This window comes from Aethalodelphis obliquidens, unplaced genomic scaffold (genome assembly GCF_003676395.1).
Source record: "Aethalodelphis obliquidens isolate GAN/ISIS:26980383/991018 unplaced genomic scaffold, ASM367639v1 scaffold14, whole genome shotgun sequence".
In the NCBI taxonomy this organism is placed as follows: Eukaryota; Metazoa; Chordata; class Mammalia; order Artiodactyla; family Delphinidae; genus Aethalodelphis; species Aethalodelphis obliquidens.
Window position 1 is genome coordinate 3539496 of NW_020837958.1, and position 27440 is coordinate 3566935.

The following is a 27440-nucleotide window of genomic DNA, read 5'->3' on the forward strand; positions in this document are numbered from 1 at the left end:
CACGGGCTCTAGGCACGCGGGCTTCAGTAGTTGTGGCACGTGGGCTCAGTAGTTGTGGCTCACAGGCTCTAGAGCTCAGGCTCAGTAGTTGTGGCACACGGGCTTAGTTGCTCTGCGGCATGGGGGATCTTCCCGGACCAGGGCTTGAACCCATGACCCCTGCATTGGCAGGTGGATTCTTAACCACTGCACCACCAGGGAAGCCCCCAATTTTTTTTTTTAATTGAAGTATAGTTCATTTACAAAGAGTTGATGAATTTATAGTCCCTCCTAGAGCAACTAAATTTGGCAGCTGTGTTAGATGGTACTATTTTGGACGGGGTAAGTTATATGTGAGAGAGAGAGAGAGAGACAGAAGGAGAGAGAGAGGTGTAGATACATCAGAATGTGTTTGTCGTGCGATCTTTGGCCAGTGGTTCTCAAAGTGTGGTCTTCAGACCAGGAACATCAGCATCTCCTGCTGATGTGAGAAAGGCGAGTTTCTGGGCTCATTCCAGACCTACTGAATCAGAAACTTGGGGTGGGAGGTGTGCAGTCTGCGTTTTTAACAAGCTCTCCAGATGATTTTGATATGCACTAAGTTAGAGAATACTGTTTTAGACCACCCAGGAACTCTTAACATCGCAACCACCACCTCCTCCCTAAATCTCTGAAGTGTACTAAAATTCCTTTGCATCATCCATCACCTTTATTTTTCTTTTTGCTCCTGTCCCATGTGTGATGCAGTGTTACTTTAACTCTCATAGTCTCCTTAGGTTCCCCCTCTTTTCTTGTAATGTATTCTAATAGAAGGATTTGGATTTGAGCAACTTCGGATTCAAATTCTGGCCCTATTGTGTGACCCTGGGCAGATTAAATATCCTCTCTGAACTTCAGTTATAAAATCGTTGTTATGCAGGTTAAATGAGTTAAGCATCAGTTGCTTTTACATGTTTAGATGCTCAAGAAATGCCAGCTCTTTTCTCTCTTTCTCCATTATTACTCTGCTCAAAAATCAAACAAACAGAAAAAACCCAAAAAGCAAACAAAAACTCCTTTTGCCATGACACATTCCCTACAGGTCATTTTCTTTTGTATCTGTTAGTACCATGTTTTTTTTTTTTTTTTTTTTTTGGACTTAAGTCTTCATGATCTATGAAATCTCACCATGTAAAATTGGGGTAAACCAAGTACATAAAAAAGTGAGGTGCTGTATAAAGGAAAGGGTAAGGAACAGCTATTGTGATAGGGCTAGTGCCAGTTACTCCCATTAGTCACTTGCAGCAGACGCAATGAGATTCTATTTTAGAAAGTGTAGTGATACAGAAAGTAGTTTGGCCCATAGCAAGGGAATGGGATATTATCTTCATTTTTCCTGCACTCTATTATAATGATCTGTGCAAAAGAAACTATTTGCCTCTTGATAAGAGAGGGAGTACAAATAGCCTTAGTTTCCCCAATTCTAGGGTCACCTTCAATATTGAGAGGGAGCCGTCCAGGGCAGAAGTGTGTTTCAAAAAGAAGGAGAGCCTGATTGAGACAAGTAGAAAAGAGTAGAAAGTCTTTCTAAATTGACATTCACCCTTTTGACCAGTACCAAGACCTCATGCTTTGGACAGTGAGCAAGTTTGCACTGAGTTTTATTGTTTAAGGTCCCTTTCCAAATGTGTTGTTTGGTGTTTTGTTTTGGTAGCCGAGTTTCCCTTGTAAACTAACTTTTAATGCTGCTGTTGTAACTAGCTTGAAAGTTCTAGAAGATCAGGAACTAATTCATTCATCTACTGATGCATAACCAACCAAAAAACAAAATTAGTGACTTAAAATAACAATTTTATTATCTTTCATTGTTCTTTGGGTAGACTGGGCTCAGTTGAGGAATTCTGCCGGTCTTGCTTGGGGTCTCTCTGGAGTCATCTGGAGGCTCATTTGGAGCATCTAGGCCTATTAAGGGCTCCTCTCTCCATGTGGCCTCTCCAGTAGAGTAACCAGACTTTTTATGTAGTGGCTTAGCACTTCCAAAAGTGACAGTTCCAAGACGGAGGAACTGGAAGCTGTCAGTTCTCAAAAAGGCTTAATCCCAGAACGCACCAGTTTTTTTTTTGTTTTTTTTTTAATTTTCACCATGTTTTCTTGATTAAAGCAGTTAACAGGCTGGTCTAGATTCAGTGTGGGAGGAGACCACACAAGGGCAAGAATACCAAGAAGTATGATTCTTTGGAGTCCATCTTCAGATACTAGCTACTGCGGGGACCATATCTATTTTATGTACTAATATATACCCAATAATAGGCACTCAATAATTATTTGTGGTTTGAATCAGTGGTTGGATGGGCCAATAGCCAGATTGGTGGATGGTTGACTAACTGCTCTTGTTGGTCTATTTGGGTGAGGCTTATGTGATTCTGAGGGCTGAGATACCCATGTCTCTGCCTTTATAGTACCAGTCCTTCTTCAACACATGTCTTTCTAGGAAACCACCTTTGTAGGCATAGTGACTTGGGTGGCTAGGTGTTCCCTGCAGGTACTTTGGGAACTGTAATCGAGGGAAGAAAAAAATAATCATTTTTTATTAGACTGTACTGGCTACTATAGTTATGTTCTTAGTTAATCGTAACAACCTTGTGAAATAGGCATTTCCCATTAAATTTGGACGCTGAGGTTAATGAACTTGCCCAAGGTCACACAGCTAATAAGTGACACAAGATGATGAGTTAAACTGCAATTTGTTTCTGAAGCTAAAGCACGGACTTACCTCATATATTAGTTATTCAGTTTCCCTTCGTTAATCTCAGACTGTTAAGATGAGTCAGAGGATTTCTCAAAAGCAGCACTATTAAGTTTCAGGCTGGATAATTCTTTATTGAGGTGGAGGAGGGGGGAGCTGTCCTATGCATCATAGGATGTTTAGCAGCATCCCTGGCCTTTACCCACTAGATGCCAGTGTACTCCCCCCACCCAGTTGCAACTACCAAAATGTATCCAGACATAGATTTCCTGGGGGGAACCCCCTCCCATTGAAAACCATTGATAAGTTATTTCATGATTTTCTGTCCCCTGACCTTGCTGTTTTTTGATATTACATTTCACAAGGAACTGGCAGTGGCTTCAAACTATCTTATTTTTATAATAGTTATAATCGTACTGCCTGGTTCTGATGCTCTTGAGTCATGCCTTTCTCTCATTGCCTCTCTTCTCTTTTGCCTTGTCTTTTTGCTTTTGTCTGATTCTGCTAAATAAAATGCAGCTGGATAAAGTGTAAGGCCTTTCTACCCAGGTATCGATTCAGCAGGCATTCAGATCTCTGAGATTATAACCATTAGTGCTAGAGAAAAGAAGGCAATTTAGATCTTCTAATTATAGTGGAGTGGGGGGGGGATGCATAATATTTAGCAAGCTGGAAATTAAATGGCTTCCAGGCTTCACAGAGTTAATCTTCATGGTAGTACTGATTGACATGCATGTGCAATTCTTTTGGGAAACGGGGGAGGAGAGTGGAAATTGCAGGTTTTCTCCTAATTGTACTTTAGGTGTCATTTATGACAATTTCGTGTTGTCTAGACAGAGGGAAATGGTAGAGAAATTATTCCAGTGGAGTCAAATGCTGAGTCCAAAGGGAATCAAGAAGGTTCCTGAGGTCGGGATCAGGGTGGAAGGGCAAGTAGTATACCCCCAGAGGTGAATCAGTGAAAATCAAATGTCACTAAGAGAAGCAGTTCAGAGTGAGCCCAGGATATAAGAAAAGTGATTGTACTCTGAGCTTTGGGTTAGTGCAAGGGCTGACAGTGGATTGTTTGGGGGCCCAGCTGGGAGTCTCTGCCCTCCTTTCTATTTCTATAGACTCCAGAAACCTAATTGCTTGAACAGACAGCCAGGAAGGCTGCCTCTTTGCCTCTGGTTAATAAATGCCCCAGCCCACTGTGCATTCCTTTTTCCTCATTCTCTTGTTAGGCTTCATTTTACTAACTTCTCTTTGCTTTTCTGATGTTGGCCCTAAGGTTTTATTTCATATTATAGAATATGCTGTTTGCAGTATACCAGGGTCGGTAGAACGAATGGCCCTCGTTGAGGGTTTTTAAAATTTCAGGTCAGGAATGTGAATGTGAAGAATCATCTGAGAAGAAATGTGCAAGGTTTGCTGTTATTGAAACAGTAAATGATTATATCATATATCCTTTGTAGTATTAGTAGGTCTAGAGATAGACTTTTTTGGAATTGTCTATTATTCTGAATAAAACTAGCTGAGGGGGACTTCTCTGGTGGTCCAGTGGTAAAGAATCCGCCTTACAATGCAGAGGACGCGGGTTTGATCCCTGGTCAGGGAGCTAAGATCCCACAAGCCACGGGGCAAATAAGTCTGGGTGCTGCAACTACTGGGCTCGCACACCTCAACTAGAGAACCTGCGTGCGGCAAACTACAGAGCCCACGTGCTCTGGAACCCCTGCACCACAACTACAGAGCCCATGAGCCCTGGAGCCTGCACACCACAACTAGAGAAGAGAGAACCCACATGGCACTAGAGAGAAGCCACGCGCCGTAAGTAGAGCCCTTGCGTCGCAACGAAAGATCCCGCACGCCTCAATGAAGATCCTGCATGCCACAGCTAAGAACCAATGCAGCCAAAAATAAATAAGATAAATTTTTTAAAAATTAGCTGAGAATTCAGGATTATTGAATTCTGTAAATCTCTTCTTGATTTGGGGGGAAACCAGTCAATTAGGATTCACTGCCTCTTTAAAAAAAATTTTTTTTATTTTTAACATCTTTAATGGAGTATAATTGCTTTCCATTGTTGTGTTAGTTGCTGCTGTATAACAAAGTGAATCAGCTATACATATACATATATTCCCATATCCCCTCCCTCGTGCGTCTCCCTCCCACCCTCCCTATCCCACCCCTCTAGGTGGTCACAAAGCACCGAGCTGATCTCCCTGTGCTGTGTGGCTGCTTCCCACTAGCTATCTATTTTACATTTGGTAGGGTATATATGTCAGTGTCACTCTCTCACTTTGTCCTGGTTTACCCTTCTCCCTCCCCATGTCCTCAAGTCCATTCTCTACATCTGTGTCTTTATTCTTGTTCTGCCCCTAGGTTCTTCAGAACCATTTTTTTTTTTAGATTCCATATATATGTGTTAGCATACAGTATTTGTTTCTCTCTTTCTGACTTACTTCACCCTGTATGACAGACTCTAGTAACTGCCTCTTGATTAAAGTTCAAACTTGCATGTCATGGCTGCTGCTTGTTGGTATGTGTGCATGTGAATATCAGAACTAGCTCTGGAACTTGTTATTGGTATGATCCTACTCATCCTTTGGTGAAAAGCCTCTGATCTAAATTCCTAGTTTAAAAATGTCTGTGGTCTGTGGGCAGACCTCCCAAGTCTCCCAGAGAGAAAGAATTGGAGACAGAGTAAACATGTCCATGTAGATCACCTTGGACCTTTGAGTTCAGATGCTGACAAAAGTGAGTGTTTATTATAAATGGACGTTTCATAACTATAATGTGATATGTTGAGGATATACAGGAGCTAGGCATAGCGCCAACCATTTTACAATTGTATTAAAAATAACCTATCGGGCTTCCCTGGTGGCGCAGTGGTTGAGAGTCCGCCTGCCGATGCATGGGACACGGGTTCATGCCCCGGTCCAGGAAGATCCCACATGCCGCGGAGCTGCTGGGCCCATGAGCCATGGCCGCTGAGCCTGTGCTCCGCAACGGGAGAGGCCACAACTGTGAGAGGCCCTCATACCACATTAAAAAAAAAACCTATCAACTATGCTCCGATATAAAATAAAAATTAAAAAAAAAATAAATAAAAATAACCAAGTACCTAACGGTCAGCAGAGGGTCCGCTGTTCTAAGAGGAGTCTGACTGACTTTTCAGGCAAGACTTTCGTATAGCCAGATACACAGTTGCACACCCCGTATGAATTGTTTCCACCTTCTTCCCTCTTGGTGTCTCTGATTATGTTGTGCTCTGATATTTTGCCATCAATTGCTCATTGCACAGAGACATTGAGGGATATGTTAATGTTTTGTAAGATGCTTGTCTGGTAAAAGGCTTTACTTTGAGCCCTGTGAATTATTTATGCTGGATGATGATAAAATAAGGCTGATCCACACAACAGGCACTGTGAGCTCTTTCTGTAGCATGTCTGTTTTTTTTCCTGAGGTTAGCCTTTTAGCAGTGCCACCTTGCCTTGGTCTGCCCCACAGCAGGAGCAGGAATTGCCTGCCAGTCTCTTCTGGCAACTGCATCATGTGCTGTAAGTGCACCCCTAGAACTAGGGGGCCCTGCAGGGATCAGATGAGTGCCTATCGTTGGATAACTTAAGCGATAATTGCCAGTGTGTGAAATGGGGAGGCTTGGATGCCTCTGCTTTAAAGCAGAGATGTCAATTTGAGAATCATAATAGAAGTGTCGTTTCAGAACACACAATTATTTTTTACAAAGAATAAGGGCTTGTCATATCCCAGCCCTGGCATGCGCCAAGGCAGAGATCTGGGGCTTGCCGAGCAAGATGCAGAAATGAAGGCAATATTGTATCCAAGTTTCTTTGGCCTCCCACCTCTTCATCCCCCTGAAAACATTGCCCTCTTTCCCCTGTGAGGTCTCTTTCGGCAATAAGCTGTCCAGGAGCATCAGTGGTAGTTTCCCAGGCAAGTAGCCAGCCTCTGACTTTATGACTTAACAAGCCTCCTAGGGACCAGGCTGCACTGCATTTATCAGGACAACTATGTCAGCACTTTAACCTGAAGGGCTTAAGTGACCGAAGGGATGAAGAGTGATGTAAGCAGTTTCTGAAAAACTAGTTCCTTCAGGAATTTCAGTGTGAGTTTTTGGACATCTAGAAACCTTGTCTGAAAGTCACAGGGTCAGTGAGGGGCAATCAGATATGTCTTCTTGCTTATTTTTCCAAGTCTACTTAGGCCTGCTGATTTATTCACTTAGATATATATTGGTCTCCTATTATGTGTTAATTAGGATGTGAGTTTTAATGGGGATAAAAAGATGACTTGGACCCAGTACTTGCTTTCATGTAGCTTGTAGTCCAGTAGCAGAGAGAAGACGACATACTTACAAGGAACTGCAGTACAGGTGACTTGGGAGAAGGCCTTTTAAGAGAGGATTCAGATGCTACGGGGTGTGGGGGAAGAAAGGGTGAACGTCTGGCTAGAGGAATCAGGTATTTGAGCTTTGAAGGACTTTTACAGACAGAGATAGGGAAGAACTTTCCAGAAAGAAGAAATGGCCAAGCTAAAGACAGAGGTGAAACAGTGAGGGTGTGTTTAGTTTAGCTAGAGCAATAGTTCTCAAAGTGTGGCCTGGGATCCCTGAAGTCAAAACTATGTTTATAATACTGAGATGTTCTTTGTCTTTTTCACTCTCTTGCATGAGGGTTCAGTGGAGTTTTCTAGACACTACATGATGTATAATGAGGTTATCACTCTGATGGCCAATGGAATGTGTACTTGTGTATTAAATTTTTCTCAGTTTTAATTTCAAATATAGTACATATTAATAGATAAAACTCATATAAACCAAAACTCTTTGGGGTCATTAATAATTTTTTTAAAAATTTTATTTATTTATTTTTGGCTGCATTGGGTCTTCATTGCTGCACACAGGCTTTCTGTAGTTGCAGCGAGCGGGGGCTACTCTTCGTTGTGGTGCATGGGCTTCTCATTGTCGTGGCTTCTCTTGTTGTGGTTGTGTAGCACAGGCGCTAGGTGTGCGGGCTCAGTAGTTGTGGCTCTTGGGCTCTAGAGCGCAGGTTCAGTAGTTGTGGCGCACGGGCCTAGTTGCTGTGCAGCATGTGGGGTATTCCTGGGCCAGGGCTCGAACCCCTGTCCCCTGCATTGGCAGGTGGATTCTTAACCACTGCGCCACCAGGGAAGCCCCATCAATACTTTTTTTTTTTTTTTTTGCGGTACACGGGCCTCTCACTGTTGTGGCCTCTCCCGTTGCAGAGCACAGGCTCCGGACGCGCAGGCCCAGCGGCCGTGGCTCATGGGCCCAGCCGCTCCGCGGCACGTGGGATCTTCCCGGACTGGGGCACGAACCCGTGTCCCCTGCATCGGCAGGCGGACTCTCAACCACTGCACCACTAGGGAAGCCCACCATCAATACTTTTTAAGATTGTTAAAGGAACTCTGAGACCAAAAAGTTTGAAAACGATTGCACCAGAGCATATAGTATGTTCAGAAGGAATGAGAGGGCTTCCCTGGTGGTGCAGTGGTTGAGAGTCCGCCTGGCGATGCAGGGGACACGGGTTCGCGCCCCGGTCCGGGAAGGTCCCACATGCTGCGGAGTGGCTGGGCCCGTGAGCCATGGCCGCTGAGCCTGCGCGTCTGGAGCCTGTGCTCCGCAGCGGGAGAGGCCACAACAGTGAGAGGCCCGCATACTGAAAAAACAAAAAAACAAAAACAAAACAGAAGGAATGAGAAATTTGGCTGCAAGGCTTTGGGTGTCAAGGTGAGGAATTTGGATATTATTTCCTAGGTGGAAGGGAGTTATTCCTTTGGGTTTGGCTTCCCTGAACTGAACTAGCAGATGTCACCCAGACATCAGAGCCAGACTGGGAAATTACTCTTCGGGCATGGGGCACCAGCATCTTAGCTTCTAAGAGCAACTTTCCTTATCAGTATATATAGGTCACAGTTTTAGCAATTGATTGTTTCCAGTGATTGGAGAAGGTCTGTACTTGTTTGTTGGCTTTAGTTTGTTGATTTTCTCTGTGATTTGACAATTAGTTAAAAGAATATCTTTAGGATATAGTTGTTTATTAAGGAAGAGTTGTCACTGGCTTATTTATTTGTCTAGACTGGTACCCAAACTTTCTCCTTCTCCACCCCGATACCCATTGAATTTGAAACAAAGATTCTTTTTTTTTTTCCAGCCGCACTGTGCGGCTTGTGGGGGTCTTAGTTCCCGACCAGGGATGGAACTCATGCCCCCTGCAGTGGAAGCGCAGAGTCCTAACCACCGGACCACCAGGGAATTCCCCAAAGGTTCTTTTCTTTTGGGTAACCCATCTCATCTGCCCTGACAACTTTATTCTTTTCCAGAGCTTTCTTCTACTACTATTTTTTATTGTTTTCCTAGTCATCAAAGGGTACAGCTGATATAGGGAACTGTTGTACATATTCAGAGTATTAATTAGGGAAGGAAGAAATAGTTGTATTCATTTAAAATATTAGGAATTTTACAGCTTGGATTGTATATTGACTTATATTTTAGTAGGGCTTAATATTAATTTTTGATAACTTATTCTAGTGTGTAATACTTTGATTTCAAGCTTTTCTGTTACATTCCTTAGTGACTCCACCTTATCTTTCAAGGGATTTTATGTAAGCAAATGTTTTAGAGCACGGGTGGGCAGATTTTTTTCTGTAATGGGCCAGGTAGTAAATATTTCAGTCCTTTCCCTATTAGGTCTACTCAACTCTGCCTTCCTAGCTCCAAAGCAGCCACAAACGATATTCTTTTTAATTAAAAAAATTTTTTTTAAATTTATTTTTGGCCGCGTTGGGTCTTTGTTGCCACATACGGGCTTTCTCTAGTTGTGGTGAGCGGGGGGCTACTCTTCGTTACGGTGCGTGGACTTCTCATTGCGGTGGCTTCTCTGTTGCAGAGCACAGGCTCTAGGCACGCGGCTTCAGTAGTTGGAGCAGGCAGGCTCAGTAGTTGCAGCACGTGAGCCCTAGAGCATGCCGACTTTAGTAGTTGCAGCACGTGGGCTCAGTAGTTGCGGTGCGCGGGCTCTAAGGCACGTGGGGTCAGTACTTGTGGTGTACGGGCTTAGTTGCTCCATGGCATGTGGGATCTTCCCGGACCAGGGATCGAACCTGTGTCCCCTGCTTTGGCAGGCAGGTTCTTAACCACTTCGCCACCAGGGAAGTCCTCACAGACAATATTTAAATGGGTGGTTGTGGCTGTGTTTGGATAAAACTTTATTTATAAAAACAGGCAGCTGGCCCAGTGCCTGTAGTTTGTCAAACCTGCTTTTTAGAGGCAACTTGCTATTTGAAGAAACTCTTTTTAAGAAGTGAGTAATTCTTTTGAAAATGAGTAGTTTTCTCTTTAGTTTTCAGTGGTTTACTTTTAGATTTTGTATATTGGATGTTTTAAATTTTGAAATAATTTCAGACTTGCAGAAAAGTGGCAAAAATAGTGCAAAGAATTCCCATATACTCTTCACCCACATTCCGTAAATATTAACATTTTACCACATTTGCTGTATCATTTTCTCTCTTTTGCTCTACCTGTATGTGAATATAGTTATGCCTTTATTTATAGTTTTTGTATTTTATATATTTGTGATTATTATATTCTATTAAATATTGAATTTTCTTAAAGTAGTGTATAGTTTGATAGAACAGTGGCCTTTAGACTTAAAAAAAAACAACCTCTGTTAGTAAAAGGCTTTTGAGCAACCTGTGTGTGTGTGCGTGTGTGTGTGTGTGGCATTATGGTTATACATTTTAAATCAAAAGTTCTAATATTTTCTTCCTGTTCTCCAGTGGATCAAAAGAGCAGAACCCCTGATGTACCTCACTTGAACACCACTAGTTTAGAGAATAAACCCGGCAAACTTGTAAAGAAAGGTTTTTTTTTTCTCTGTCAGAGCTTCAATGACTCTTTAAAACATTTCTAAATAACAGGTCAGAATGAAATGGTAGCTTCAAGCTTGAACAAGCTTGTCTGAGCCCATCCTAAGTCCTACCTGACTTCATATTACTCAACCAGTTGATTGATCATTGTCAAGTGAAATTTGTGGTGGCCAGAGCAGAAAGCGCTCAGCTGCCATTCCATTCCTTTTTCTTGTGTCATTTCCCCATCTATGGCTTTTTGTAGGAGGCTAACTGTGAGAGAGAAAGATCTTTCTTTGAGTTTCCTAGGAGTGGTGGTGATATTTACTCGTTATTTCTTTATTCAACACCAATTGGCGAAGTGTTTTTTTTTGCTGTACGCGGGCCTCGCACTGTTGTGGCCTCTCCCGCTGAGGAGCACAGGCTCCAGACGCGCAGGCTCAGCGGCCATGGCTCACGGGCCCAGCCGCTCCGCGGCATGTGGGATCTTCCCGGACCGGGGCACGAACCCGTGTCCCCTGCATCGGCAGGCGGACTCTCAACCACTGCGCCACCAGGGAAGCCCCTGGAGAAGTGTTTTTTAATCCCTCAGATAGTGTTTGTGTTGTAACTGTAGAGAACTTGATGTTTCATCAGTGATACGTGTATGGGGGTGCTATTCACAGTAATTGGCTCTCCTGATTTTGTGTATTAGCAGTTAACATGCCATATGTGTATGACTTGCTAGTCCACTGTATTGCCTGAGGAGCAAATGGTGCCAACAGATTCTAGTAAGTAGGCACAGGGGATATATATATGTTCCAAAAGAACCTCATCAGGGACTCCCCAGAGACAAAACTAAACATTTTGGTATAACTGTTTTAAGACGCCTTCCTAAGGTAAGAATTTAGGGTGGGAAGTAGAGTTTGCGGGATTATAAAATGGAATCATTAAAATTGAAATTGTCTAAACCAAGCTCTTCTGGTTCAAGAATCTCCTTCACAGCATCTCTAAAAAGTCATCTCATTTCTTTGAGTACTGTCACTGCCTTGGCAGAGTAGTGGGTAATATTGGCCTCCTAATTTGGCAGGGTCATTTTTCAGGCAGAAGTACTTAAGAAGGATATATGTTGGTCACTCTGGAGGATGCCTCTTGTCAAAGGGCCTCTGCTTATTAAGCAGACATTTGGAGGGTAACACGACAGGGCTCAATGAAATTCAAGACTCATTCCAGAACCCGCTGGGATAGAAGAAGCTTCTGGGTGTTCCAGGGCAGTCAGCTGCTCTCAGATCTTGCTTCTGTTCTTCAGTTCCCGCCTAATTCCTATAGGACAAATTTATTAGTAGTGGATATATGATGGCCTAAATTGATACTCTTCTCAAAATTTCGCTTCTCTTCTTTCTCCAGTCTGTGTACCTCTCACTATACCTTCCTCTCACAAATAGTCTGTATTTCAAGATTCAAAGACATGCCATTATTTTATGTGCTCCTATGAAAGAAAAAAATCCTGCCAGTTAAACTGCATCACACAATTATAAAATGTATCCTAATTTCAGACACATTAAAACGTTGGGGGGGAAAGCGTGTCTTAGAATTGATGAAACACAGCATTTCTGCTGCTGTAAACTGGTATCATTGAAGATTCAGGTTTTCAACCAGAGAGAAGTTGTTTTATTGCTTTCTTCTCTTCCTCATTGGTTTCATTGTATTCACTCCCTTCAGTGGTAGGACTATTTAACTTGTCCTAAGTGTGGGGATTATAAGCCTTGTCTAGATCCAAAACATCACGTAACAGTTATTTTCCTGGGTGGGAAAGGTAGCAAGCCAGGTTGACAGGGCCTCTGTTGTATCTCTTTCCCAGGCTGTTAGGGAAAATGCTTCGGTGAGCCAGTCGCTGGGATAAAGTGACTGCACATGACTATACCTAAAGCCAGCTGGTTTTAATAAGAGTGAATTGAATTAACTCAATTGGAAAAGATTGGTAGCTGCTGTCCTTATCCTGCAGATCTGCTTTAAAGAAGAGTCCAGCAGGGAGCTGGAGACCTGCTCCTGGTAGAGCCAGGCAAAATGCTGCTGGAGAGGAACAACATGCATTTCTTTCTGAGTCCACTTCCTTTGAAACATCTTCTATGGCAGGAGCTTGACTGGCTGCCAAGGCACATTTGAGTTGGGAAGCAGTGTGGCAGACATGGCAAACTGGGGGGCCCCGAGCCATGTTTGTCAGATGAGTTGGGAAGCAGTGTGGCAGACATGGCAAACTGGGGGGCCCCGAGCCATGTTTGTCAGATGTTTGTCAAACTGGCCCTTCCTGTACGAAAAGGAAAAAAATGTTTTAGCTAAAATGTAACAGGAGATTTCATGCAAAAGTCCAGCTTTTTGGCTTCCCTTAAATAAATGGGAAGATCCAGTGTTACTGGACCTTTATTCTAGTTGGGACTCACACTGGATACATGTACATAGTGGTTTGAAGCATTTTGGAGTTGACAGGCCTTCACTGGAGTCCTGGTGCTATCACTTGGTAGCTGTGTGCTGCAGTGCAAAACACTTAACTTCTAGGCCCACTGATCTCATGTATGTATAGTAATGCTCACCTTTCCAGGCTGTGGTGAGGTTTAAATAAAGAACTACATGTGAAGTGCTTAGTATTTGCCTGGCGCTAAAAAAGTGCTCAATAAAATATGTGTGTAACACATATGATCATTGAATTGACAGTTGGGCTAGATTATATAATTAGAGATTTTTATCAGTTGTTAAGAGAGCCGTAGGAGTACTCACAGAAAGGGTGTGGGCAGAGCAGAATGTGTAGAAGGTAAGGGGCTGTGGATTAGGATGACATGCAGGAACTGAACACCAAGGTAAATGTTGGCACTACGTGATAGTCTCTTGGTATGCCTCATTTTCCTCTCCCATGTTGATCCCAACCTCCTGTTTGTCTACCGGAGGTACTGGAAATAGAAATAAGATCATGTCTCTACTGCACTGACAGAAGAGCAGTATTCACCATGATACAATGGCCATATCCAGTGTGGGAGCTCTGGAGCTCTTCATTTACTTATACCTCTAAGTGCTTATAGGAAGGGTGTGATCCCAGATAAGAGGTGTTAGCTAGCTGCAAAGGGGGATGTTATTTATCTCTCCCCCCATTTTTCCTTATGAATGACCTCTGAGTTGGTAATTGACAGGGATTATTGCCATTTTTTTAATCTCTGCTAGGAGGCTGCTGGAGTCTTCCCTCATTTCATTATCCCGTTATGATGGAGCAGGATCCAGAGAGCACCCAATTTACCCAGACCCAGCGAGGTAAGGCCGAAGTGAGAAATGGCACTAGGTTGGGGGGAGGGACTGCCCTTGGGGTTGCCAAGCTGTTGGAAGCCCCATTCTGTGCCTCTCTGGTCCTGGTGCTCTTTTACTCTTCAGTTACAGTTTTGAGACAGGTGGTTCAGGTGATTGGGAAGTATTACAGGTAAGTGAACAGACCCTCTGGTGACAGAGGGTTATGACTGAGCCCTTGTCCTTTGGGGCTCATTTTTGTAAGTGGGACACTAGAGGAGGGACCTGAGGAGGTCATTGGCAGAGTCACAGGATATTTCTTTTCTGCTCATCAGAGAGGCTGTTGCCATTCAGATGGACAGCCAAAAGGGAAACAAAAGTTTTTTTATTAATAGGGAAATCACTTACAAATTAAAAGCAAACAATTCTCTCTCATTTGAGAGAAAATTTAGAACATCAAAAGGCAGAAATCAAGTTCATTCAGATGTTGAAGTTTTGGAGACTATATGACGGAAGAGATGACTGACAAAAGGGTAACTGAATAAAACAAGTTGACATATTATTAAAGTGCTTGCCTTACCCCCATTAGAAGACATTTGAAAAGTTCTTGAAGAGATAAAAAGAAAAAAAGAATTCAGATGAGTTTAAGGCCCACCTTTACCTTATACTGGTAACTCAGGACTGAGGATGGGGTGTTGAATTGATATATAACATTTATTTATAGTGAGCAGCCCTTTGGGGTTGTCACAGCAGGACTTAATAATTCTGTTAATGATCCGAAAGGGGGATAACCTGCACATTCTGTAGCAACAGCAGACCGCACATTGTGAGGCTTTGCCAAAAGAAGAGGGTAATTTATAATGGTGGGGTTGAAGTTAACACTGTAGGTCAGAAAAGACTAAATGAGCTTTGCTGTAGATTAAGAATTTCAAGTCCAAGGTTTTTGTTTCCAAGGTTATTGAGTGATTTTGTTGTTACTACAGTTATGTCATGATACTGAGCATTCTTTCTGAGATACTAGTGAAAAGATTCCCTGTTATCCTCTTACTTCCTTTTCCGTACCCCAGAAATGGCAGATCAGAGAACATGGGGATTGATGACTTTAAAACAGGTAGGCAACTTAGATGATGACTGAAACAAGGAAGTTTATGTTAGTCTCTAGTCATATTTGAAAGTAACAAGCCCTAAATAAGAGAAGGAAATATTTTGCATGAATCAAATTCTTTGAAACCCTGAGAGAACTTCTTGCTGTGAAACAGTTTCTTTTAGGACAGTAATGGGAATCTCATCCCCAGAATTTTTAACCTGACAAAGTTTAACGGTGACTCTTAAAGACCATTATTTGTCCTCCTTTCATGTAATAAATTTGTTATTTATTCCTACTCAGATCTCTTTATCACAGAAAGGCCAAACTTTGTGGTGGTGTTATTTTTACATTTTCCCTTTAAACACAAAAAAGGGTTTTTTGGAGGGGGAAGTATTCTTCCTTGAAGAAAACTTGAGGAGTTATTTAAAATATTCACTTGGAACACTTTTAGAGTTTGATAATTATCCACTCTTCAGTAGGAGGATGATTGTTACCTCATTACTGGTTGTTTAATTTCTTTTTCCTCTTAGATTTCACCCTGCATAATCTGTATAGGTCAAAGCCTTTATGAGACATGTCAGCATTCAGATCCTTAGCTTCCCTCTGGATATCTAAAAAGATGAGGCTATGATGTACTTGTACTTAATAATTGTGAATCCATTTTTCTTTACCATTGATGCACAGTTATGTAGTTTAGGGAATTCCTGTCCAACGGTGAAATTAAACAATTGAGGTTACCTAGTGCTGAATTTTTTTTTTTTTTTTGCGGTATGTGGGCCTCTCACTGCTGTGGCCTCTCCCATTGCGGAGCACAGGCTCCGGACGCGCAGGCTCAGCGGCCATGGCTCACGGGCCCAGCCGCTCCGCGGCATGTGGGATCTTCCCAGACCGGGGCACGAACCCGCGTCCCCTGCATTGGCAGGCGGACTCTCAACCACTGCGCCACCAGGGAAGCCCCCTAGTGCTGAATTTTTACCCCTACATAAAAGGACAATCTTTATTTATTATTGTCAGCATCAACATTATTTCTACCTCTATCACCGTAATATAATTTTTCCATTAGTTAAGGTAGGCTATCAACACAGTAATGAGTGTATTTATGGTCACTTTTCAAAATCTTTTCTAAAAAAAGAATCTTCATTCTCCTCTTAAAACTTTTTTTTAACATTCTTTTCTACTCTGACTGACTTGAGAATTTAACCAACAACAATTGATTTCTACTGGAAGATTTCTGTATATTTGGTAGCTATAGGAACAACTCAAGAGTATTGGCTTCTGTCTGTTGAAAATTTAGGGTTCTTGATTCATCCTTGCCAAATGCATGGGAACAGGTGCCCAAAGAGACAGTGAAAGTTCCACAAGTTGAAACTTCAAATCTTATTCTCTGATGATCTTGGCCAAGGCCTCTGTACGTCCCATGCCCACCTACTGTCTAAAGATAATTTGGATTCAGAGGTGCCAAATGCAGCATATTGTTCCATAACACAGACTTTTGAGTTCCAAAGATTGTCACCTGGCCTGCTTGGAAATTCTGCTTGATGGTTGGCCAGAAGGACACCACCTCTGATGACAGGCATTTCAGAGGCAGCCCTGTTTCGTGAGGCAGTTGACTGCAGGATCTCCTTTGGTCTGAGTGAGTAGATTTACCGAGGATTTACCTAGAGGCTTACTTTGTCCAGGGGTAATGAAAGGTCAGGCAGCAAGATGTTTGTACTTTTCCTACCATTTGGATGTAAGTATTTCCATTTCCATTCTCAATCAGTTTTTCCAGATTTCCATTAAAAAAAAAAGTTGCATGCTTTTTTTCCTTCTATATTCAAACATTATAGAAGTTAAGGTCCCTAGGAATCCTTATCAGGATTGTTATGTTTCATTTTTTTGTTCTAATTACAGAAATAAATATTTTTATATACATATTAGTATATACATACCATTCTTTAATTTTTCCCCCACTTAAAATTTTATTTTAGAGGGCTTTCATTGTGCATATATAGGGATATTCTTTTCAATTGTTATATAATGTTTCTTTGTATAGATGTAATTTATTTAATCTGTTGGTGGACATTTGGGGTGTTTCCCAGTTTTTCACTAGTGCCAGCATATATATATATATCTTCGTATCCTGGTGTATTTCTGTAGGATAAAATTAATAGTGGAATTGTTGAATCAAAGTTGGCAGGTTTTAGGTCTTGGGCAGGTTTTAAGTCTTGGAATTTCTTAGTAATCCACTTAATATTATATATAAAACATTTTTCTGTTACTGTTCTTCTCTCACTTTCTCAGTTCACAGCCTCAAATTATATGCGTTGTGAAAGATGGAGGAAAAACTTGAGAAAGAAGGGAATGTGCAAATTGTATAGGACAGTAGACATTTTCATGGAGTATGAAGACAGTGAACCATAGCTGGAAGAATATAGACCTTTTACTAATTTAAAGTAAATTAAGTCTTTTAAGACTAATTACTGAGAACAGCCATTGTAAGGGAGAAGAAGAGTGACTGTTGTCTTCTGTGTTGCTCAGTGCCCACGTAGCCTATGATGCTCTGTCATAAGAAATAGAAAAAAGCTGTTGTTTTCTTTTAGATTTTCTGTTCTCTTGAGTATATTTTACTCTCAGTCTCTATCCTGAATATTTTCTCTGTGTTAAAATATCTGGATAATCTGTAAAGGAGAGATAAGAAGTTCAAAGAAGTACTCTTAAGGAGCTAGGACAAATCTGGATCTACAAGTATTTGTTGGAGAAGAAAGGAGTCCTGGTGAAGGTGATGCCTGAAGATGCCTTCTTTAGTCATCTCGGGTTCACCATCTCTTGGCCTGTTTTCTCATCTATAAAATGAAAGAAGCTGTGGTCCCTTTCATTTCTTATATTTTGAATATGGATGATTAAGGAAAATCTGCGAATCTATATAAAGGGCACACCCTGAGAAGTTAAAAGAGGTCCCTTAAGAAACTAAAAGAAAGGTCCAGTGTTAAACTCTTGGAAGGGGCAGCTGTTGATCAGATGATGACTGATTAAACAGCTGTTTGCCTTATCTCAGAACAGAAACACTGGTGGTAGTCTGATAAGCATATTGTGCAGTACAAATCTCCTGGTGAGTTAAATGCCGTTTATTTTTCATGTCTCCAGAGTTCGCCTCAGCAGGGAGATGTGATGGGAGAGCTGGATTTACTATCTTTCACAGTATTCCCCACATTAGTGCTAGTTTGTGTTTGTTCATCTCTGTTTCTCTCAGATTATCTCCTGCTGCATACTATGCCCAGAGGATGATCCAGTATCTCTCACGGAGAGACAGTATCCGCCAGCGTTCTATGCGCTACCAACAGAACCGCCTCCGTTCTTCCACCTCCTCCTCTTCCTCAGACAACCAGGGTCCATCAGTAGAGGGAACCGACTTGGAATTTGAGGACTTTGAGTAAGTATATATTCAACTTGCTTTCTTACCCCTCCTCCCGAGCTGTGAGTGCTTCCAAGTTGGCCACTGTCTGAGCAATAGTGGTTTGACATTCTTGCTTCAAACCCCTAAGTTATTATTTATGAGAAATAGGATGGGGTGAGGGACAGAGGGTTAAAATGCCCAGGGCGCTCCCACCTCTGGTAGTTGCATTGCTGATTCCCTGAAGCCTCTGGGAAGAGACAGCCCATTGGGCCCCAGGCCAGGCTGGGAGAAAATGGCCGCTGCTCTTTAGGCAACTTTTTAATTTCCCATTTGCATAAACAGTGACTGTGGAAGTGCTTCATGTGGACTGTCTTCATAACATCAGGGAGGCAGGAGGGTTGGTGTTTTTTCTCTTAAGCAGAGTAGATACAGAGATTAACAACAAAGACAATACTCGGATTTCCCTAGGAGACAGATTCTCTCAGTACCCTTAATCACACTGCTTCTCTGAGGTCCTACTCCCTTGTCCCTAAACGTTCTCAGTCTCCCTGTACCCCCAGTAAGGATCCTTTGGAAGTTGCCTGTCAGATTAATGTGGGGGTTGAGAGGTGATTCCTTGCTCTGCTAGTCTCTTTGAGCGGTCGGCTGGGGTACGGGGGTGAGCTAAAGGAGCAGCGTCAGCCCCAGGCTCCAAGGTCAAGCTCCCCAATCTTCCTGCTGGGTTTTACATTCTCTGACCTGCTGCTCCTGACCTTTCTAGCCATGCATTGTGTTTCTTTCCATCTTGAAACTGAGCTTTCCTGGCTTGTACCAAATTGGACATTTGGCTCTTGCTTTGATTCCTATATTTTGATATTCTCAAAACATGCAGAATAAGAGGGAAGGGTGGTTAAACATTTTTCTTTTCCCATCTTTTTTGCTGGCAGTACTGGAATAGGACAGCCTGTCAGTCATCTTCCTTTTTTTTCCCCCTTCATCTTGACATAGCCTGGTCAGGTCTGGGATCTTAAGAGCTCCTGCCTCCCTTCCACCTTCCTCTTTCGTGAGCTGAATGAATAGTTCCCCAGGAGCCATCTTGCAGTGGAGCTTTATGAAGTGTTTGAGAAATATCTTTGTCAGAGAGGACCAAGAAGGTGGGAATACCCTTCATACCAATTGACCTTCCCGATACAATCCTTAAACACACTGGCCAGTTGTGTACTGGGAAGCAGAAGGAACACTCAGTGGGAGGCTCATTCGTCTGAGGAAGATGTAAATGTGAAAGAAATGCAAGGTTGCCCTCAAACAGCTGTGCTGTGGCAAACGGAGCAGGGGTGGTGGGAGAAGGGCCCAGCTGCTCTGTGACTCTCAGATGTGTCCTTCTGCCTTAAGTCCCCGCTGGGGGAAGATGGATGTGGGCACAGCAGTGAAGGGAGAGTCTCCACTCCTTTAGCCAGGCAGACACCTGTAGGGAAATATGTTCCCCTGTAGAAATGATTATTTTTCCAGCACCGGGGTCTATTCAGGGAAGCAGTTTCAACGCACAGTGCCAAGGCTGCTGGGACTTAGTGCTGCTGAAAAGCCTCGGTAATCCCGTGGAGCTCTGGGAGTCAGTGCAGATTGCATAGCCCTCTCTCCACGCATGTTTGGAAGGCTGTTATCTCTTCGCAGTGGTGAAACGTGGGGCTCATGCCTTTGAGCTGTATCTTGCCTCGTGACTTGTCCTTCACAGTGGAGTTCTGGGTTAGTTTAAAATGTTCTGTTCTCATCTTACCTTCTCTTTCTTCTGTTACCACCTCCTCCCTTTCCCCTTCCTTCCCCCTTGATTTTCCTGTGTCAGACTGCCTCCTCCCTGTGCTCCCCGCAGCCCACCTGTGCTCTCGCCTCCCCCTGGCTTCAGCGCAGCCTGAATTTACATCACCCTCTTCACCTTTCATGCACTGACTTACCATTGTATTGCTCCCTGGTTAGTAACAATGGGCTGGTTTCTCTAAAGCCCCTCCGAAAGTCCCTCCCCTTGGTGTTTGCCTTTCTTGTGGGGCTGAAGCAGACTATAAACTTGTTTTTAATAGCAACTGTGGATTAGTCACCTCAATATTAGCAGTCCAGGTCTTCTAGTGAAGGATGTTGCCGGCTGGTTGATGCTGAGTTACCGTCTGTTCATTCTTTCTCTGTCTCTTTCCCCGCCCTCCTCCCCCTACTGTAAACCGAGGGCTGCTTGTGGTTGTGCCTCTTCTCTTAATTTCTAGGTACTCTGAGGAGAGAGAAAGTGAGAAATTAGGGAATGTACCAGCCCATTTTAATTTCTCTGCCCGAATCCTTTTCCTCAGCTTTGATAACTAGAAAGAAAGTTACAGGCTTATACAGTCATAATTTATAGTTCTTTCAAGTACAGAGAAGCAGATTAAGTTAGATATGGCCTGGAATCCTAACACTTAGGGTACCATTAAGAGAGACTGTTCTTCTTCTGGGTTTCCTCACCTTCACAGCACAGCATCGTCTTGCCTTTGCCACCCCACTCCAACCTCTTCACTCTCCTTCCATTTGCTAAGTCACAGATCATTTTGTCATTCTCTAGCTTGTCCCATCCAGGTGTATAGTGGCCTCAGAAAACAAAAGGGAGACATTACGCAGATCCCATCTTTTTTGGTTCTCTTTCATCATCCATTGAATGAAAGGTATCAGCTATCACATTTTTCATGTATACTAATTTATAACATACACAACATTTGTAGTATATATAAATATACTAATATACATATGTCTTTTAAAATCTTGTTTACTCCTTATAATAACCCAGTGAGATAGTTGTTCATTTCATTGTGTTTTTTAAAATAAGGATACAGAAGCTTGACCAAAGTCAGACATGTCTAAGATTAGAGATCAGGAGCAAGCATGTTTAGTGTCTGACTTTAGTGTCCTGCAGATTTAAAAACCTTTAAAAATGATGTACAACCATATTTGAGCCCTTGCTCCATGAGCTTGCTGTGCAGCAAGACTATCTAGATTTATCGCTAGGGAAGATAGGTTTGAAGGTTGGTCAACATCAGGTTAAACTTTCTATTCTTTTGTGGTCTGGATTAATGACCATCTTCCCAGGCAGGCATCTTCTCCTGTCATTTGTCTCTGTCTGCAGCAAGGATTGAGACTTCAGGGTCCCTGTGTTTATCAAAATGCACAAACAGGACATCCAGAAACCTGCTGTCAGGTGGTCTGTCCTGAAGCCCTCAGCATCTGTCTTTGCATAAAGATGTTCACAAGCAGGGTAAAGGTGTGGCTGCCCTGACCCTGCTGTCTGCCTCCTTCTGAGCTCAGACCACCTGCTAGAATGTAGACGGCAAATAAGCATAATGAAAACTCAAATTTTTATTTTCACCATCCCTTTGGAAAGAGGGAGGGAGGCTTTTATGAAGCCCAGGTTGAGTGCTGTGTTCCCGTAGTTTCTAAGGCCAGCAAAAGAGGTGGTACCTGTGACTTTATGACTGTTGTTCAAGCTACCCTCACCCCCCCTCCTCATTTTATCTGTTATTCTAAATGTAATTATAATCCTAGAATCATCTCCAGTTCATCTTCTTGCCTCATTTTTTACCTGCTTTGCCTTCCAAGGCAAGGATACCCTGAGCTAATGACAGAACTGGAGAAGCTTCAGATTAGATCAGTCACAAATATCTCCAACACTGCGTAATTATATTCAACTTCTTTTTTTTTTTTAAATTATTAATTTGGCTGCATCAGGTCTTAGTTGCGGCACACGGGATCTTTCTTTGCAGTGCGCAGGCTCTTTGTTGCAGCACACAGGCTTTTCTCTAGTTGTGGTGTGTGGGCTCTTAGAGCGCGTGGGCTTAGCAGTTGCAGCGTGCAGGCTCTCTCGTGGTGTGTGGGCTCCAGAGAGTGCGGGCCTAGCTGCAGATCTTAGTTCCCCGACCAGGGATCGAACCCGTGTCCCCTGCATTGGAAAGCAGATTCTCAACCACTGGACCACCAGGGAAGTCCCTCAACTTCTTAAAAATTGTTGCCAGCACAGAGAGAACAAGTCCTTCATTCATAGTTGTGACACCGGTCTGTACTTGGGGAAAACGTCTCAGTGAGAATTCTAGTCTTTTAGCCTGGTCTTTCAGATGAAGTGTCTTGAAGTCAGTTACATTTGTTTTATTAACTCTTCTAATTTATCTCGTTGTATTTGGGTTCCTTTTACCCACAAATCCATATTGTGACCAAATATGCAAAACCGTTTCATTGTGAAATGAATGACAGTCATTTCTGGTTGCCCAAGATGGGTTCTGGTTCCTTAGTTTGGCATGATATGTTCTAGCAGTACCACATACACATGTGCGGAGGAGCCTCAACCAGAAGGCTTTCATGGGCCCCTTGCTAGACACCTTCTAGCAAGGAAGTCATTAAAAGGTCTTCTTGGTATATAATGTAGCTGAGGACAGTTCTGAAGGCTGTCACTCCGTTCTGCCATCTGACTGGGTGTGGCATAGAAGTTACTCGCCTTTATAGTTCAGAATTTAATATTCTTCATCTGCCCTTTTGCCACTACGGAAATTTAATTGAGTCACACAAAGAAAATATGTTAGAAACCCGATGATGTTACTCTTATCTGTCTATAGGTGAAATCCTGACAGCTTTGTGAGACTCATATACTTGTGTCAAGTTCTCATGGCTAGAAATTCCAGGAGAGTGAAGTCACATGTCCTTGGTAGTGTTTGCTTGCCCCTGCTCTCTCTTCTATGCCCCAAATTTCCAGGACTCCTATGGGAGTCAGTGACTACTAATAACAGATATGTTACTTATAGCCGAGAAAGGGAAGGGGCAGATCTTCAGAGCAAGAAGTCGTGTACTTCATTCTGAAATGGGGTTGCCTTTGTTTCTTCCTTTGACTTACAGACCATAATCTCTTTGATATTAGAAGTGCAAGAGAAACTATAAGGGAACACGCTGTAAAGTGACTGTTCTCTTTACAGACTGGAACCTGCCAAAGCAGTCAAGGATCAGGCAACCAGCTGCAGTTATTGAGTGGTGGTATTGTATAGAAGTAGTTCTTAAAGTGAGATGAGATAAGAAACCATTCACTTCCTTTTTACCAGAGTTTTAAATAATTTCATTTAATTGATGTTTGTGGTGGTTGATTGTTTTTTACAGCGTGGGTTTATAAAAGAGAAAGTCTTAAAATAGGACTTTTCTCCAGATATACTTAGAAGAAAGGCAAATAAATGCATAGTCATAGAAACATGAAACAGCATGGAGCATGTCAAGAATTCCCTTGTTGACAAGTATGGTCAGGTTGTAAAGTCCAAGATACAGCAGGAGATGAGCCCCGAGAGTTAGAGTGGTACCAGATCCTGGGGAGTCTTGTGTGCCTTGCAAAGGAGGAGAACTGTACCCTGCAGGTGAGAGGGAGTCACTGAAGAGTTTTAAGCTATGGAATAACATCAGATTTTTACACAATATCTTATAAGATAGACTGTAATAAGGTACCCCTAAAGTACAGGACAGCATTGTATGAAGGGAGAGAGTACTTGGGGAGATGTGAGAAGGCTTCATGGGTTTCAGCTAGGTGTGAAGACCCCATAGGACTTCAACGAATTGACGTGGAGGATGGAAGTAGGGAAGGAGATTCTAGACAAAGGAGTAGCTTAAGCAAAAGCCCAGACACAGAAGATTTACAGGGTTTGTTCAGAGACCCTGCATACATCTGTGGTTAGAGCAACGGAGTATTTGTACTTTGAGCGATAAGATCGGAAAGACATGGACTGTGGAGGGCCTGGAGTGCCTGGCTGAGAAATTTTGACCTTGTTTTTGTCTAGGGACAGCCATTATTCAACATGTGTTTTAGGCAGCGAATTCTGACAGCGGTTGTTAGGCAGGTGGCAAGTATATGGATGCAGGAAAACCAGTTAGAAAACAGTGGGCAAAATACATATGAGGACATATGAGGACTGAATGTTAAGTATTAGACATAAGAGGCCTTGGTGTTTTATAAGAGTGGGGCCTGTTTGTGAATGTTCCTGGGGAGTTGAGCTGTGTGAGAGCTCAGCTGCCTCACTTCCTACTTCTCCAAATAAAATGTTGCCGGAGTCCTTTTTTACTCTTACTGGAACTGATTTTGAGCTAAGTTTATAAAGTATCAAGTGACTCCCAGAACAGCTGTGATTGGAACTGGGATCTCCTGTTAGTGCCCACTGGTCCCCAGAGCCTGACAACTATTGTCTAGGGAATAGCCCTGCGTTCCAGTTTCGGCTGAGCCTCTGATATGCCATTTGATCTTTGGCAAGTCCCTCTCCTACCCTAGGCCTCAATGTCTGACCTTGTAAAATTAGATTAGATAATCTCTGAAGTTTATTTTAGCCCTAAAGCTCTTGGATCTTTGTTGGAGCTAACTACCTATCTTAGAAGGATTTCCCTTGTACTCAGCAGAGGTAGAATAATGAAAAGTTTCAGAAAAGTGGAGAGACTTCCCGAGGATTAGGAATAGGATATCTGGTACCTGTGGAGCCCCAATAGATTTATAAAATATATGCCTACCTGAATTCCACCTCTTTCCTGAGGGTTTTGAGCCTATTGCTTAGAAATATATAATATTGCTTGGCAGCTTTAAAATTAGTATTCTTTCTGGGCAACTAAAATACATATGAATATTTATTATGAGGAATGCTAGGAGAAGAGAAAGAAAATGGAATATATCTGGATTTAAAGAATTAAACAGCTGTGAAGGAAGAGGGGGAAAGGAGGATAGCTATCACTTAGAGATATGTATTTATTTTTTAACATAAAATGCACAATAGGAATATGGATTTGCATAATACATGCAGATGAAATTAAAGGTAGAACAAGAAAGGAGAGGACTTCCCTGGTGGCGCAGTGGTTAAGAATCCGCCTGCCAGTGCAGGGGAAATGGGTTCAAGCCCTGGTCCGCGAAGATCCCACATGCCACGGAGCAACTAAGCCCGTGCACCACAACTACTGAGCCTGCACTCTAGAGCCTGTGAGCCACAACTACTGAGCCCGCGTACCACAGCTACGGAAACCCGCGTGCCTAGAGCCTGTGCTCCACAACAAGAGAAGCCACAGCAATGAGCAGCCCGCGCACCGCAACAAAGAGTAGTCCCGGCTCGCCGCAGCTAGAGAAAGCCCGTACGCAGCAACGAAGACCCAATGCAGCCAAACAAACAAATTAAAAAACAAAAAAGGAAAGAAAAAGAAAGGAGAGGAATTTGTAAGTGGTAATTATCTGTTATATTACTATTCCTTGGAGAAAAATTAAGGATCTGAAGTTCCAAGAGACCTATGCTATTAGGTATCCCCTATGAATGATATCAGCTGGGCCTGTGCCTTCCTCCCAGAAATCTAGCCCTGACATGCGTGCACAGTCCTTCGAAGTAGAGTCTAGAGCCTTACTAATAGCACCCGAGTAAAGAAAGGACTTGACCAAGATCACTGTGCCATCCAAGGACAGGAACACCAGCTAGGCCTTCTACTGTCTGGAGATTGAGTAGAAACTGAAGAGCACAGGGAAACAAGTATTTTTTTAATGGTCTAATTTTCAGCACAGTCAACTGTGTATTGTCAAGAAGATAATGGCCTTTTGAGCTTTGTGCTGCCAGAGCTTTATTTACAAAGGCCCAAGTCAGAGCCATTTGTCACTGAGTAGTAATGGCAGCCTGACTCTCTGGTTAGGACTCAGACAGCAGTCTGTAGGTGTATTTTACATTCCTTTAAGTTACAGCTTCTCTCTGAGGCAATTAATCCCAGGCATTTAGCAAGAGTAGCTGCTGTGTTTCTCCCTTGTTCCATAGATGCATATTCTTGTATTTGTCAGTTGTCTTGGATGCTTGTTTGGAGGGTGATTTTTCCTTACAAAATCTTTTATGAGAAAGTCTTATTTTTTTCCCTCTCTCCTTCCCAAATAGCCTTCTGAGAGTTAATCAGAGATGCACAGAGTTCAACAACTGGGAAGGCCATTAATAACTCAGCCAGCTTCTATCCTGCTGGCTTAAAGGCAGCTTCTGGCTGATGAAATTGATGAGGATTTCTCTGGTGTTTCCCTGAAAAGTATTCTGGTGAGAAAGAGTCCTCCAGTGATAGAGGAGTGGTACCAGCGTGCTTGCATACTCTGGTCTTCACTGTTTTTGTTTTTGTTTTTTTTTTAAGTACTACCCTTGAAAAGGGCATGGGCTATGTTATGTTAGGCCCAGTATTTATCACCCTCCATTATTCCTAAGGTAAACTGTCTTTCTGGGTCTGCCTTTCTCCCACTGTTCATCTGGCAAACATCTTCTAATCTTTAGTCTCTGCCTAAATTTGCCTTCTTCATCTCGTGGAGGCTTGCTCCAAGTTGGTCTTGTATCAGCACTGAAGTGAGTGTCAGAGTCTGTGTAGTTTTCTAAATTGAACATTATTTTAAGTACTTTTAATTTCTTTGCCCTTTTCTTGAAACTCTTTTTTTTTTCCTTTTTTTGAAACTCTTAACCACTCTTCCTCTCCCCTCACTTCTACCCTGACCCAGCCCTTGCAGATATCCTTTGCATTGAAGTTTGTTTCCCCATCTCAGCTCCTTATTTTGAATTTTCCCTTCTTTTTAGACTATAGAAGCTAGAGTCATTAGTTGCTCTTTTCACCTCTAATTTATTTAGGGCCATGCTTTTAGTCAGGGATTTTTGTGTGCCAGCATTAAAACGTGGGGCTTTTGCCCTCTACTTGCTTAACTTGTCCTGTGGTTGGACATTCTGGCCTTTGCCACCTTACCCATTCATGTTTTAAGTTTTTCCTGGTAAGGAAATGTTTGAGCTGTTCTAGGCTATTTTCTCCTAGATGCCTATGTTTTTTTCTCCCATAGGCAGCATCTCATTTGCGTGTTCACCACATTTCACATTTTACTAATTGTTCTGTGTACAATTCTGTCATTTCTCCTTCTTTGCTAGTGTGCTCAACACTTTCAATTTGAAGTCTTCTCTACATTTTATTGAGATGCTGTTTAACTCCTACTTCCCCATCATTAGTCAAGACGTTAAACTGAGGACCAAGAGATACATCTCCACTCACTTAATATTATTGCCTCTTTTGCGGTGCCTAATGTAACCATCATTCTGAGACTGCTTGTATCTGAGCCAGCTGATTTTCATATATATATATCTCTTCCGGTAATCTCTAAATAACATAAAGCCATTATCTCT

The 27440-nt window shown here is 42.6% G+C and overlaps 1 protein-coding gene across 16 annotated transcripts in view; it reads left to right on the top strand.

Annotated features, from left to right (window-relative positions):
* AMBRA1 (autophagy and beclin 1 regulator 1) overlaps positions 1-27440 on the top strand; it is a 175740-nt gene that overhangs the window by 46522 nt on the left and 101778 nt on the right. For 14 of the 16 annotated variants that reach the window (XM_027114839.1, XM_027114851.1, XM_027114841.1 and 11 more), the window contains 2 exons: positions 13766-13852; positions 18142-18321. In XM_027114839.1, coding sequence (XP_026970640.1) covers positions 13766-13852; positions 18142-18321 — 267 coding nt within the window. The remainder of the gene's footprint in view (positions 1-13765; positions 13853-18141; positions 18322-27440) is intronic. The other 2 variants (XM_027114843.1, XM_027114850.1) reach the window with 1 other exon arrangement.